Source organism: Aspergillus glaucus (genome assembly GCF_001890805.1).
Source record: "Aspergillus glaucus CBS 516.65 unplaced genomic scaffold ASPGLscaffold_1, whole genome shotgun sequence".
Taxonomy (NCBI): domain Eukaryota; kingdom Fungi; phylum Ascomycota; class Eurotiomycetes; order Eurotiales; family Aspergillaceae; genus Aspergillus; species Aspergillus glaucus.
The window spans coordinates 1,718,594-1,731,836 of NW_019170453.1; the positions used below are offsets into that span (position 1 = coordinate 1,718,594).

General features: G+C 50.6%; 8 protein-coding genes across 8 annotated transcripts in view; 6 read left to right on the top strand and 2 right to left on the bottom strand.

The window, feature by feature from the left end:
- Positions 1-3: 3 nt before the first annotated feature.
- On the top strand, positions 4-1,239 carry ASPGLDRAFT_162245 (PGAP3/PER1 family protein). Its single transcript, XM_022542510.1, has 3 exons — positions 4-156; positions 211-253; positions 316-1,239. Exons 1-3 carry the CDS (start codon positions 31-33, stop codon positions 1,092-1,094), a joined length of 948 nt encoding a protein of 315 aa, XP_022406314.1. The 5' UTR covers positions 4-30; the 3' UTR covers positions 1,095-1,239.
- Positions 1,240-1,653: 414 nt separating this feature from the next.
- agm1 (phosphoacetylglucosamine mutase PCM1) lies at positions 1,654-3,668 on the top strand (the record flags this gene model as incomplete). Its single annotated transcript, XM_022539683.1, has 6 exons — positions 1,654-1,746; positions 1,808-1,821; positions 1,943-2,087; positions 2,150-2,164; positions 2,223-2,729; positions 2,787-3,668. The coding sequence occupies 6 exons, from the start codon at positions 1,654-1,656 to the stop codon at positions 3,666-3,668; spliced, it is 1,656 nt and encodes a 551-aa protein (XP_022406315.1).
- Positions 3,669-3,964: 296 nt separating this feature from the next.
- rrp3 (RNA-dependent ATPase RRP3) lies at positions 3,965-5,452 on the bottom strand (the record flags this gene model as incomplete). Its single annotated transcript, XM_022539755.1, has 2 exons — positions 3,965-5,043; positions 5,104-5,452. The coding sequence occupies 2 exons, from the start codon at positions 5,450-5,452 to the stop codon at positions 3,965-3,967; spliced, it is 1,428 nt and encodes a 475-aa protein (XP_022406316.1).
- A 221-nt stretch (positions 5,453-5,673) lies between these two features.
- Positions 5,674-7,075, top strand: ASPGLDRAFT_115986 (Brix domain-containing protein; the record flags this gene model as incomplete). Its single annotated transcript, XM_022539734.1, has 2 exons — positions 5,674-5,877; positions 5,948-7,075. The coding sequence occupies 2 exons, from the start codon at positions 5,674-5,676 to the stop codon at positions 7,073-7,075; spliced, it is 1,332 nt and encodes a 443-aa protein (XP_022406317.1).
- Positions 7,076-7,451: 376 nt separating this feature from the next.
- Positions 7,452-8,331, bottom strand: ASPGLDRAFT_115903 (riboflavin synthase; the record flags this gene model as incomplete). Its single annotated transcript, XM_022539723.1, has 3 exons — positions 7,452-7,999; positions 8,116-8,238; positions 8,301-8,331. The coding sequence occupies 3 exons, from the start codon at positions 8,329-8,331 to the stop codon at positions 7,452-7,454; spliced, it is 702 nt and encodes a 233-aa protein (XP_022406318.1).
- A 199-nt stretch (positions 8,332-8,530) lies between these two features.
- ASPGLDRAFT_115347 (CaiB/BaiF CoA transferase family protein) lies at positions 8,531-10,175 on the top strand (the record flags this gene model as incomplete). The annotated part of the gene is made up of 6 exons (XM_022539684.1): positions 8,531-8,713; positions 8,786-8,817; positions 8,879-9,002; positions 9,057-9,561; positions 9,619-9,912; positions 9,967-10,175. The coding sequence occupies 6 exons, from the start codon at positions 8,531-8,533 to the stop codon at positions 10,173-10,175; spliced, it is 1,347 nt and encodes a 448-aa protein (XP_022406319.1).
- A 299-nt stretch (positions 10,176-10,474) lies between these two features.
- On the top strand, positions 10,475-12,410 carry ASPGLDRAFT_41678 (phf1/phf2 family PHD finger domain-containing protein). Its single transcript, XM_022545467.1, has one exon. It carries the CDS (start codon positions 10,553-10,555, stop codon positions 12,245-12,247), a length of 1,695 nt encoding a protein of 564 aa, XP_022406320.1. The 5' UTR covers positions 10,475-10,552; the 3' UTR covers positions 12,248-12,410.
- A 245-nt stretch (positions 12,411-12,655) lies between these two features.
- Positions 12,656-13,243, top strand: part of ASPGLDRAFT_63117 (uncharacterized protein) — a gene marked incomplete at both ends in the record, with an annotated part of 1,379 nt that continues 791 nt past the window's right edge. Inside the window, one exon of the mRNA XM_022548616.1 lies at positions 12,656-13,168. Coding sequence (XP_022406321.1) covers positions 12,656-13,168 — 513 coding nt within the window. The remainder of the gene's footprint in view (positions 13,169-13,243) is intronic.

A 13,243-nucleotide genomic window follows, 5' to 3' on the forward strand; every position in this document is an offset into this window, starting at 1 on the left:
AAGGTGCCAGTACTTGGCAGAATTGTCACAATGGGCTTGAGTGCTAGAGGGAGAACATTCTCCTGTCTTTTTGTCTTTTTTCTATTTGCTACCTTGATTGAAAAGTCTTCAGCTTCTTTGGGAGACCACCTCCCGGAGTTCAAAGAATGTGTCAAGGTAGTTTAGCTGTTTACTTGGATCGCAAAGGACAGCTCACAAACGATTTAATAGGTCTGTCAAGCTGAGAATTGCAAAGATGGCAATTCGGTTATTCGTATGTCTATCTGTTTTTTTTACTATGCGATTGCTTCTTCTGGCTAATTGGTCTGTACTTAGCGCTCCATCTCCGTCTCATGTTCTGGAACTGTCCGGCTGAATGCGATTATACCTGCCAACACGTCGTCACCGACCTTCGAGTCGCTCGAGATCCTCCGATGATCACTCCTATCGTCCAGTTCCATGGAAAATGGCCGTTTCGCAGAATGATCGGCATGCAGGAACCGTTTTCTGTCCTCTTTTCTCTGCTCAACTTTCTGGCCCATTGGCATGGCATTTCTCGAATCCGGGAGTCGATCCCAGCCTGGCATTCCCTCCGGAAATACTACGTTTGGTTTGGATACTGTGGTCTGGCATGTTGGACGTTTAGCACGATGTTCCACTGCAGGGATTTCCCACTCACGGAGAAGCTGGACTATTTCGGAGCCGGGGCGAACGTCATGTATGGTCTCTATCTTGCTGCTGTCCGGGTCTTGCGCCTAGACCAGGAGAAACCCCGGTTTAAACCGACGTTGCGCCGTCTATTGACTGTGCTCTGCGCTGTCCTTTACACCGTGCACGTGTGCTATCTGAGCTTCTGGTCATGGGACTATACCTACAATATGATTGCCAATATCGTGGTTGGAATGATATCGAACGTACTGTGGGTCGGATTCAGTATCTATCGGTATCAGAAGCAGCAGAAATTGTGGACCGCTTGGCCAGGAATGATTGTTCTCTGGATTATATTGGCCATGAGCCTGGAGCTGCTGGACTTCCCCCCCTGGCATGGGCTGATCGATGCCCACAGTCTCTGGCACCTCGGGACCGTCATTCCGACTGCATGGTGGTACTCGTAAGTTCTCCTTGATTCTCCTTCGTATTCCCTCGCGATTTGACTGGCTAACGGCGGTTGTAACTGGTAGGTTCCTTATCAAAGACATTCAAAACGACGTAGCTGGGATACGGTACAAGGCTTGAGTTTGTGGCTTTGAGAGCTCAGACTCACGCCTTTGGATGATATTCTCCTTACCGGAGTAATCTCTGGTGGCTGTGGATGACCAATCCAACCCTATAATTACCCAATCTCACGAAATAAAAGCACGCTAGACTCCTTGCAGCACACAGTACATACATACTTCTGTATTGCCAGCTGTCATACATACGGCGTAGTTCTTTGTAGTGTTACTTCCACCTCGGCCTCCACCGCTCACCGCTTGGGCCGTGGCAGTATCGTCGCGGGCAGTTCTTCCCACCTCGTGCCACAATCGCCGTTTCTGATTTATTTTTCTTTGCTGGTCTGCTTTTCTGGTCATTTTCGCTTTCTCTTCTTTCTCTCCGGAGTTTTCTCTTTCTTTCACCATTTTCTTCGGTTCTGGAATCCCTCTAAACTGCCTTTTTTTCCTGTGTGTGGACATAATGGCGTCTCCGACTGTTAAGAAAGCGATCACAGAAGCAGCCCTGAATTATACCAAGCCAGAGGGGGCAGTCTTCCAATATGGCACTGCTGGGGTAAGTAGTTTCTTATTAACGGTCTTTTGCGAATGGTACTGACTCTGCCTTTTGTGTCCAGTTCCGAATGAAGGCGTAAGTTTTCCCTTGGGGAGAATCAGCTCCTCCAGCCCCGCCTCCACGAATTGACCCCACGATCGCCCCTGTTTTCATTTACGTTACAAACACACTTTGACCAATGCGTATGTGTACGCAGTGATCTCCTCAACACGGTCGTCTTCGCTGTTGGATTGCTCGCCGGACTCCGGTCCAGGAAGCTTAGCGGACAATGGATTGGTGTCATGGTCACGGCCAGTCACAATCCCGCGCAGGACAATGGTGCCAAGCTGGTTGACCCAATGGTATGTTGCATTTTCTCGGTAAAATAAAAGTGGAGTGGGCGTGGACTGACAATTTGGTATAGGGTGAAATGTTGGAAGTAAGGCTTAACGCAAATTGGATCCGATTGATATACTTAGCTCACGCTCTCTGGATAGGCTGAATGGGAGGAACATGCGACGAAGCTCGCCAACGCTCCGTTGGATAAGATTGCCGATGTGTACGAGGAATTGATCCAAGAGATCGATGTTAACATGGAGAACCCGGCTCGTGTGGTCTTCGCTCGGGACACTCGTGCATCTGGCTCTCGTCTGGTCAGTGTGCTCAATGCTGCACTTACCGCTACAGAGGTCGAGTTTTCCGACATGAAATATATGACCACCCCTCAACTGCACTATATCGTCCGCTGCAAGAACACACTCGGGACACAGTATGAGTACGGCGAGCCTACCGAGCAGGGTTATTATGAAAAGCTTGCCGAGGCTTTCAAGAGAGTGATGAGGGGCGTCAAGGTCAAGGGTAGCTTGACTGTCGACTGTGCGAACGGCGTTGGTGGACCTAAGTTGAGGGAACAGATTAAATACTTGCCCAGTGCTGAGGAGGGTGGTCTTGATATCAACGTCGTCAACGACGACGTCATTAACCCCGACAGCCTGAACTTCGACGTATGGCACCCACTTTTCCTATACCCAGACAATCGCAAACTAACTTTTGATTATTAGTGCGGTGCCGATTATGTGAAGACTAAGCAACGTGCTCCTCCATCCTCGAAGGCCGCTGTTCTCGACCGTTGCGCCTCCTTGGATGGTGACGCGGACCGTCTGGTCTACTACTTTGTTGACGAGAGCAACGTCTTCCGCCTCCTTGACGGTGATCGCATTGCCACTCTGGCCGCTTCATTCATTGGCGATCTGGCCCGAAGCGCTGGAATTGCGCAAAACCTTAAGATTGGTATCATCCAAACTGCTTACGCCAACGGCGCCAGCACGGATTACATTGAGAAGGTGTTGAAGCTTCAGTCTGTCTGCACCAACACTGGCGTTAAGCATCTCCACCATGCCGCTATGCGCTTCGACGTTGGTGTTTACTTCGAAGCCAATGGCCATGGTACCATTACTTTCTCTGAGAACGCCCTGAAGATCATCAAGAGCGCCGAGCCTCAGTCCCCGGCCCAGCAACGCTCGATCGAATGTCTTCAGGGTCTCACTGACCTGATCAACCAAGCGGTCGGTGATGCTATCTCTGACATGCTCCTGGTTGAAGCTATTCTTGCCCACAAATCGTGGAGCCCTAAGGAATGGCTTGGAACTTACACTGATCTTCCCTCCCGTCTCGTCCGCGTCGAGGTTGCTGATCGCTCCATCTTCAAGGCTTACGATGCGGAGCGTAAGCTTGAGTCGCCTCCAGGCCTCCAGACCAAGATCGAATCCCTCATGTCTCGATACAACAAGGGACGGAGCTTCGCCCGTGCAAGTGGCACCGAAGACGCGGTCCGTGTCTATGCAGAGGCTGCAAGCCGATCTGAAGCGGACGACCTGGCCACCCGTGTTGCCAACGCGGTTAAAGAGGCTGGCTCGGTCAAGGAAATTTTGCAAGCTTCTTGAGTTATCCATTCTTTAATAGCTTTCAAGTTACCCTCATGATTTGCATTCTTCGTTTAGCGAACATGGTCTGACGAAATGGACGTCTGTTTAATTGATACAAAAAAGACGAAGTCGCCCACTCTACAATGCCGTACAGGTTATGCACGAGATTACGAACATAAATTATGGAATGATTCTCTGTCAATAAGTCAAGCAAACATCTATTTAACTTTTCCCGTCAAACTCCAAAAAATAATAATCATCACCGGGCATAAATAGGTATATCCGACAAGAAATAGTAGCAAGTAGATTGTAGATTAACCCTCCTCTTCGTCCATCTCATCACGAGACCGTTTCCCCCTACCCTTCTTTCCCCTGGTTCCCTTCTTTTCATCGTAGGCCTTCATCTCCATGATTGCCTGCCGCTGGGCCTCCGAAACACGCTCAGCAAACACCATCACCTCGTCCTTCTTGATAGCGTACTCATCAAGTTGCTTGCCCAGGGCTCTCTCAATGCGCTGCCAAACCTCAATATCATACTGCGTCAAGAAACTAATCGCCACACCACTCTTTCCGGCACGCGCGGTACGTCCGACACGGTGAACGTATGTCTTGCTGTCACTGGGGAGGTCAAAGTTCAGAACAACGTCGACGGACGGGATATCCAGACCACGGGCTGCAACATCCGTAGCGACCAAGATGTCACGGCTGCGGGAACGGAACTTTCCCAGGGCACCCAGACGGGAGGACTGGGAAAGCTGGCCGTGGAGGGGGATGGCGCCGAATCCAAGGGCTCTGAGCAGGACAGACATGCGCTGTGTCTCGTGGACGGTGCGGGTGAAGATGATGGCGGATTGGCCGGCGAATTCGTTCAGCAGGTAGACCAGGTAGAGGTCCTTGAACTTGTGGGGGACGAAGAGGTATGATTGCATAAGGGTTGAGACGGTCTGGTATTTGCTTGAGGAGATAGACACCTTGAGCGGGTTGGAGAGGGAGGCACGCTGCAACGATTCCACCTTGGAACTGAGTGTCGCGGAGAAGAGATATGTATGGCGTTCTCTAGGGAGGACTTTGAGAATCTTATCCAGGAGCGGACCAAAGTCCATGTCAAGCAGTCTGTCTGCTTCGTCCATGACGAGGTACTTCAGGCCGCGGAGCGAGAAGCCCTTGGTGTTCTCCAGGTGGTCCAGCAAACGACCGGGAGTCGCGACGACGATGTGTGGCTTCTTTCCAAGTGCGATCGATTGCGATACCATATCCATACCTCCGACGATTGTTGCGCATCGAACTGAGATGGTCGAGCCGAGGGTTTCAAAGGATTGGGAGATCTGGTATGCTAATTCACGGGTTGGGGCTAGAATGAGACCGAAAAAGGACTGGGGCTTCTCCATGAGGGCTTCAACATCCTGTCAGCAAGTCTTTTCTTCAGCAATTGTTCTTGGGAATCTGTCCGTACTTTGTAGAATGGGGAGAGCAAAAGCTGCGGTCTTTCCACTTCCCGTCTCTGCCAAACCGATCAAATCACGGCCCTGCAAAGCCAACGGAATGGCTTCGGCCTGGATCGCGGTGGGGGCCTTGAATCCCAAGTTGTCGCAAGCTTCGCATAATTGCGGAATTACTCCTAACTCTTTGAACGACTTGGGGAGCGGCTTCTTGTCTTCAGCTTCGGCGGCCTCATCTTGTGCTTGAGGGTTATCGGGTGTCTCTTCAGCTTCAGAGCCAGAGTCTTCGGGGCTGGAGGGCTCTGGTTCCTTGTCCTTGCGCGACTCCGGCTTCACGGTCTTTTGTTTCTTGAATCCGGGCATATTGTATAGTGTGATTGGTATTTTTTTTTTTTTTTTGCTTGCCTCTTTTTCTCTTCGATAGTTATCTCCAAATAAATTTTGGGCGCCGCAACATCGTTGATCCGGCGATCGTCCGGGTCTCCGCCGGAGAAAAAAAGAGAAAAAAGTCCACTTCCGCTTCTAGACGTCGTTCAATCTTGACCTTTTTGCATATCAATTTTCTTGTCATTGACTAGTTCATAATGGCGAAAGGAGTCAAGAATCGTACTCATTCGAAGGCGGTTAATGCGTCTGCCAAGGCCAGGGTCAGTGCATCCGGCAATGTGAGCAAGACTCCGAAGTCTATGGTCATTCGAGTCGGCGCTTCGCAAGTCGGTTCGAGCGTTAGCCAGCTGGTTAAGGATGTTCGGTTGATGATGGAGCCTGATACGGCTGTGCGATTGAAGGTGAGATACGCGATTTGAACAAAATATGAAGTTTCTTCAAACAATGTCTAATGGAGATTTTGTGCTTCAGGAACGTAAATCCAACAGGTTGAGGGACTACACAGTTATGACTGGACCTCTCGGTGTCTCGCACCTCATGCTCTTCTCGAAATCGGCTACCGGAAACACCAACATGCGTCTTGCGCTCACTCCTCGCGGACCGACTCTTCATTTCCATGTCGAGAACTATTCGTTATGCAGAGACGTTGAGAGAGCATTGAAGCGTCCGAGAGGTGGTGGACAGGACCATAAAACACCACCTCTGCTCGTCATGAACAACTTCAACTCGCCTGATGCGACAGAGGATTCGAAAGTGCCCAAGCGTCTCGAGAGCTTATGTACAACCATCTTCCAGTCGATGTTCCCTCCGATCAATCCCCAGGCTACGCCGCTGTCCTCTATTCGCCGTATTATGCTTCTGAACAGAGAGCAAGAAGAGGGAAGCGATTCGTATATCATGACTCTGAGGCATTACGCCATCAGTACCAAGAAGACCGGTGTCTCGAAACGGATTCGCCGCCTCGATCCCAAGGAGGTTCGGAACAAAGATCCCAAGGCTGCTGTTCCTAATCTTGGGAAGCTCGAAGATGCCGCGGACTACCTGCTCGACCCGTCGGCGGCCGGCTACACTTCGGCAAGTGAGACTGAAATGGACACGGATGCGGAGGTTGAGGTTGCGGAGAGCACCACCAGGAAGATTCTGAACAAGAGAGATCTGCAGCGCATGAAGGCTGGCGACAAAGAGAAGGCCGAGAAGAAAATAAACAGCGCACCCGAAGTCGAGAAACGGGCCGTTAAGCTGGTCGAATTGGGTCCTCGCATGCGACTCCGGTTGACCAAGGTTGAGGACGGGCTTTGTGACGGCAAGATCATGTGGCACGATTACATTACGAAGTCTGCAGCAGAAGTTCAGAAGATGGAGAGGAACTGGGATCAGAGAAAGAAGCAGAAGGAGCAAAGAAAGAAGCAGCAAAAGGATAATGTCGAAAAGAAGAAGCAGGAGAACGCTAAGGCTAGAGCTGAAGGAAAGGAGGTCAAGAGTGATGATGAGGACGAAGAGATGGATGATGAAGATGACTGGCTCAGTGACGACCTCGAGGAAGGTGGGGGTGAAGAGCAGGAAGGTGAGGTGGATAGTGACGATTCCATGGAGGAATGAACGGGTGCGCCTGTCACTGCGACCTATGCCCGATATCCAACAGCCTTCCCGGTCCGCTTCAGGCCTCAATGACGGGCTATCGTCAACAGCCCATACCGGTAAAGCTTAACATTGGTCCGGAAGACCTTCGTTGGCTGCCGCGTACTTGTGATGACTACCTACAATGTGCGACTGTACCAGTCGTATAAATATTTGCGCTCTGTGAGAGTAGCAAACGGTTACGATCAAGGATTGGAAAAGCATCTTTAATGTATTATTGCGCTGGAAGACTTCAAAAATTATACCCACAAGTCTATTTGCAGTTAGAATAAAATGTACATGCTGACTGAGAGATTATAAGATAATGCTATCGTAAATCATGCCTTCTCTTTTTCCATCACTTCCTGAGTTTCTCATCCACAATACGAGAGACCATCTTCTCCAGGATGCTGTAGTCACCCCCAGAAGCCTGGGTAAAGTAACTTTCCACACTCTTCTCGACATACTTCCCAACAATATCAATCTCAACATTAACCTCCTCCCCAGCCTGCTTAGACGCCGTAACAATCTTCTCCTGCGTGTATGCAATAAGCATAACCTCCCAATACCCCTCCTCCCCATCAACAACCTTGGTCACGGTCAAACTCGCCCCGTCCAGGGTCACATAGCCCTTCTCAACAACGTACCGCAGAACACCCTTATCGCGCGGCTGCAGGCGGAAGACCAAAGCATTTCCTTCTGGTGTCACGGACAGAATCGTTGCGACGGTGTCGACATGGCCCTGGACGAAGTGGCCGCCCATGCGCGTGTCGGCTTTGACGGCGCGTTCGAGGTTGACTCTGGAGTTTGTCTGGAGGGAGCCGAGGTTTGTGCGGCGGAGGGTCTCAGGGGCGACGCCGACTTTGAACCAGGTTTTATCGAAGGCTGTTACTGTGAGGCATGTTCCTGTATGCGGTTAGTTTGGGTATTGCCGTCTTGATTTCCCCTCCCCCACGTTCCATGGAGGGGGATGCGCGGTGGTCTTTCTTCGCGACTACTGTGTCAGGAGTGCGTCGTCTTACCATTGACGGCGATGCTATCGCCCAGATGAGCATCTGTGAGGATCTCTTCGCAGTTGGAGATGGTCAAGGATGTGCCACCACCTCCACTCGACGAGGTGTCGAGGGGCTCGAGGGCCGTCACCGCTGTAGTAAACCCGTCAGCTTGGCTGGTTATCAAATAAAAAAAAGTGAGGGGGGAGGCTCACTCCCGATCTTCTCAACAAGGCCAGTAAACATTGTGCGATAATCCGAAAAAGCGCTGTGAACGAGGGAACTCGGAATTGATGTCGGTCGGTTGACCTCGGCTCTCTTTATATATCGCCGAGCGGTGTCAGTGGTGGGATGCGAACTACAAGTAACACCACTTTCCATTACCCATTCAATCCATTTTCCTCTATTAAAGTGGGATGACTATCGTTTCAGTGGGTGTGTGATTATGAGTGTCGCATTGAAGTTTCAGGCCCTTGTCCGTCGGCCAGTGGTGAACAGTCCTACTGTTGCTGCTGCGACTGGTCTCCGGCGCACTGCACCATGGCGACGAAGCTACTCGAGCGCTATTGGCGATACGCTACCTCTGACTGGAATTAAGGTGCTTGATATGACCAGAGTTCTTGCCGGTGTGAGTAGCCATTTTACTTTTCTGCTTTACTTAACTGTCATTCAGTATGCTGATCTTTCTTTTGTCTGCTAGCCATACTGTACGCAGATCCTGGGAGACTTAGGGTACGCAATCCGATTTTACAGATCGCCACGCACGCGTGCTAATGTCATCCGTTTCGAACAGAGCAGAAGTCATCAAAGTCGAACACCCTGTGCGTGGTGATGATACTCGAGCCTGGGGCCCGCCATTTGCGAAATACCAGGATGAGTCGCGACAGGGCCCTGGCGAGAGCGCTTACTACCTAGCCGTACGATAGGATCCCTCGTTCTTGAATCATACGGCCCAAGTTGACGCGCAATAGGTGAACCGCAATAAGAAGTCGATTGGCCTCTCGTTCGCTCACAAGCCCGGCGTCGAGATTCTGCACAAGCTCGTCAAGGAATGCGATGTTCTTGTTGAAAACTACCTCCCCGGAGGTCTCAAGAAATACAACATGGACTACGAAACACTACACGCCATCAATCCCAAGTTGATCTACGCTAGTATCACCGGGTATGGACAGACGGGACCATACAGCAACCGAGCTGGATACGACGTGATGGTCGAGGCAGAGATGGGTCTGATGCACATCACGGGGGCGCGGGATGGCGCCCCAGTCAAAGTGGGTGTGGCGGTTACAGATTTAACGACGGGGTTATATACTTCGAACGCAATCATGGCTGCGCTTATTGCCCGTGGACGGACTGGAAAGGGGCAGCATATCGACGCATCCCTGAGCGATTGCCAGGTTGCGACGCTGTCGAACCTTGCTAGTTCCGCTCTTATCAGTGGGAAGAAGGACTCGGGACGATGGGGTACCGCGCATCGTAAGCGAAGAAGATCATTCCTGTACCCTTGGAAGCCAATTACTGACAACCATGTAGCATCCATTGTACCCTACCGGAGCTACAAGACCCGTGACGGAGACATCCTTTTCGGAGGCGGCAATGACAAGTTATTCGGAGTGCTATGCGATCGATTGGGATACCCCGAGTGGAAGACAGATGTCCGCTTTGTCACAAATAGCGATCGAGTGAAGCATCGAGAGGTGATCGACGGCCTAATCGAGACCACGACGAAACAGAAGACAACCCAGGAATGGCTCGAGGTTTTCGAGGGAAGCGGGATGCCATACGCTGCTGTTAACGACATCCAAGGAACACTAAACCACTCTCACGGTGAGTCACCAGATCTTAGCAATTTCACAACAGCCAACTAATATATCAATATAGTCCAAGCACGTGGAATGGTCACCGAAGTTGACCACCCGGACTGTGGTCCCATCAAGTTGGTAAATACGCCCATCAAGTATTCGCATGCCACACCAGGCGTCAGGACGCCACCCCCGACTCTGGGTCAACATACAGATGAAATCCTTGGAGGAATCGAATATGGTAAGGAAGATATAGCTCGTTTGAAGCAGGAGAGAGTAGTATCGTAGAGCGACATGCCTGTCATAACTATTTATATTAGCTGCATGTACTTCTGGGGTACAGGGGTCGGGGACCCCGGGGATCTATGAGCATCTGTCATATAACTCCAGCACCACATAGCAATGAACATAACATGAATTGAGCAACAATATTATGGTAAAATGTTCCCTCGGCGTCAGTAATTGTGTCCAGGTGAATGACAGTGTCTCGTCCCAACCGAAGCGGAGAAATCCCTTTTGTCACGTGATGCTATACAGACCTCTGCACCCGGCAAGTAGAGCTTCGCTTTCGTGCGATAGTACACAACCCGTGCAGGGCATACATTCGTACATATTTTTTATTTCCCTCACTCAGTGCAATTGCTGCAATCCATCGAACTTGGGGAATGGCACAGGAAAATGGGGTTTCTCCCCAGGCGTCTATAGAAACCACGCCATCATCCCACACACAGTTGACCACCTCTTCGTCAATGTCACAGAGTCAGAACACCACCAACATCGATTCGTCCGTTGGACCGCCGTTGGATGCTACAAAGAAACCAAGTACTATCCCAGGTAGAGTTGAGATCCCCAAGCTCTCGCCGGCTACTACAGAGCTTTTGGCACGGGTGACGGGTAGTTTCGCGAGGAAAGATGGTTTTGATCCTATGACTGGCTGGAGTTCACCATCGCTTGATACAGACTTGAATAACAAGTGGAAGGCACAAGGCACGGATAATATGAAGTCTTCTTCTGCATTTTTGGAAATTACACCCTCGCACTTGCCGCCGTCGCGGCCGGATGTCCCTAGTATACCGACACCTGCCGAGAAGGATTATATTGAAACAGGCATCATTAATCTTGCTCCGAAGCCAGCAGACCCAATATCAACTCATTTACAGCCACAATCGCAACCGCAAGCAATGATACCAGGAACTAGGACGGCTAAGCAGCAGAAAGCAGCTGCTCCTCGTGCCCGACAGTCTGCGAATGGAACCAAACGCACCGTGAAAAGACGCAAACGTGGTGACTATGATGACGGTGAAGGAATCATAAAGGCCGGGGACTCTACTTCTGATGAATCTGACATTGCACCTATGGCAACGCAGACCAAATCGGGTCGACAAGTCAATCGTCCTTCCTTATACGTCCCTCCTCCGGCCCCGTCTCCGTCAGTTGGCAGCAAGAATACCACTGCAGTCCCGAGCCCATCTAGCAATATTGTTACGACCCCTGGATCAGCACGAAAGCGCAAACGTGTTATGCGGAAGGGCAAGGATATCAATGCCAATTGCGTACATTGCCAAAGGGGAAATAGTCCATTTACCAACGCTATTGTTTTCTGCGACTCGTGCAACAGGGCATGGCATCAACTATGTCATGATCCGTGCATCGACAGAGAGGTCGTCTTGGTCAAGGAGAAGGAATGGATGTGCAAGGAATGCAGACCTGTATCGCTATCCAGTATCCAACCGACAGTCGTCCGGAGTGATCCTTATGCTGTACAAACGCAGCCCGCACAGGTAAAGCTACAAATTCCACCTCTTGAAGTTGGAGGCTCGGGATTCTCAGGCGATGAGTGCCGTGGCTACCTGTCAAGTTTGTCTCATGCAACTCTGGTCGAGTTGTTAGTTACTTTAACAGACCGGAATCCGGACCTCCCGATATTCCCTGGGAACCTGAAGTCTTTGCCGTCGTCCAAATTCCCTCTCCAGTCTGGCATGTCGTTCTCGGTTTCTGCGGCACCAGCTAATCCACTGGCAGCCGGTAGTTTGTCCCAGGAATTCACCAACAACAGTATCTCAATTAACGGGAATGGGGATACTACTGCGGAGCAACCTCCTACTGACAATAACCCGTCAACTGCTGGGAAGAAACGGCGCCACGGCGAGATCTCCGAAGATGACGAGGCTGAATATGAAATCGAAGATCATCGGCTATACCCTCGGGCTGGTAATGGCCTTCACCTTTCCCTCAACCCGGATGATCTTGATATTATGCAAGAAGATCCTGCGTGTCCTACCTTTAGCTATTCGTTGCATGGGTCTGCCAAAGCTTGCGCGGAAACCAATGATGCTGTTCCTGTATGGGGAACCGCATGACGCCTTCTTTACCTTTTCGCTGATTTTCTTTTTCAACTTATTTTTGGACATCGATCTTGCGCTTTTGCTGTTTGAGGTGCTTCTGTCATGGGATCGGAGTTAATGGGATAGTTATGGAGTTTATGAAGACAAGAGGGATATTGACGCACGTTATAAATTCTAAAGGGGCGGTTTTCTCAGCTAAATTTATTGTGCTATTCCAATGCTGCTCATTTTCAATACAAAGTTATTTTTCCCGATGTTGTGTACCCCTGTACTGTGTAGAGCATGGCATTGTGCGATATGGCCATATCTAAACTCCGAACCTCCGAACGTAGTTGGATCTTCCAACACCTCATCCTATATTCCGTTATGCCTGACAAACGATCGAATCGCAAAGAATAATAATCCTAAATACCATTCCCAACAATGGCAAAACCACCAACGTCAGACCCGGCTTTATCACTACCAAAACCCCCTTCCCGCGACAAAAAATGGCACCACCACATCACCATCGACCTCTTCCTCTCCGTTCTCAACCGCACCCTCCTCCACCCCTGGTTCGCCTGGATGACCGTCCTCAGTCTCCGCGCCCAGGCAACACCCTACACAGACCTCTCTTTTATCCTCGCAACAACCTACGCCTCCCTTCTGACAATTCTTGCTCTCGCGCGCGCTGTGAACCACCGAATCGCATACGGGTTACCTCGATCTGTGGATCTGGGCGAGGAGGTTGTGGTTGTGACGGGGGGTGCGAGTGGGTTGGGTCTGCTCATTGCGAGAATTTATGGGCTTAGGGGGGTTAGTGTGGCGGTTTTGGATGTGAAGGAGGTTGCGGAGATCGAGGGGTGGAGTGATGAGGTTGCGGGGGTTGAGTATTACAGGTGTGATATTGGGAGTCGGAGGGAGGTGGAGTGGGCATTGGGAAGGGTTAAGAAGGAGGTATGTTTTTTCCTACTTTTCTTTACTTTATTGGAAGGGAGGAACATGGGCAATGGGGTTTTTTTTTTTTTTTTT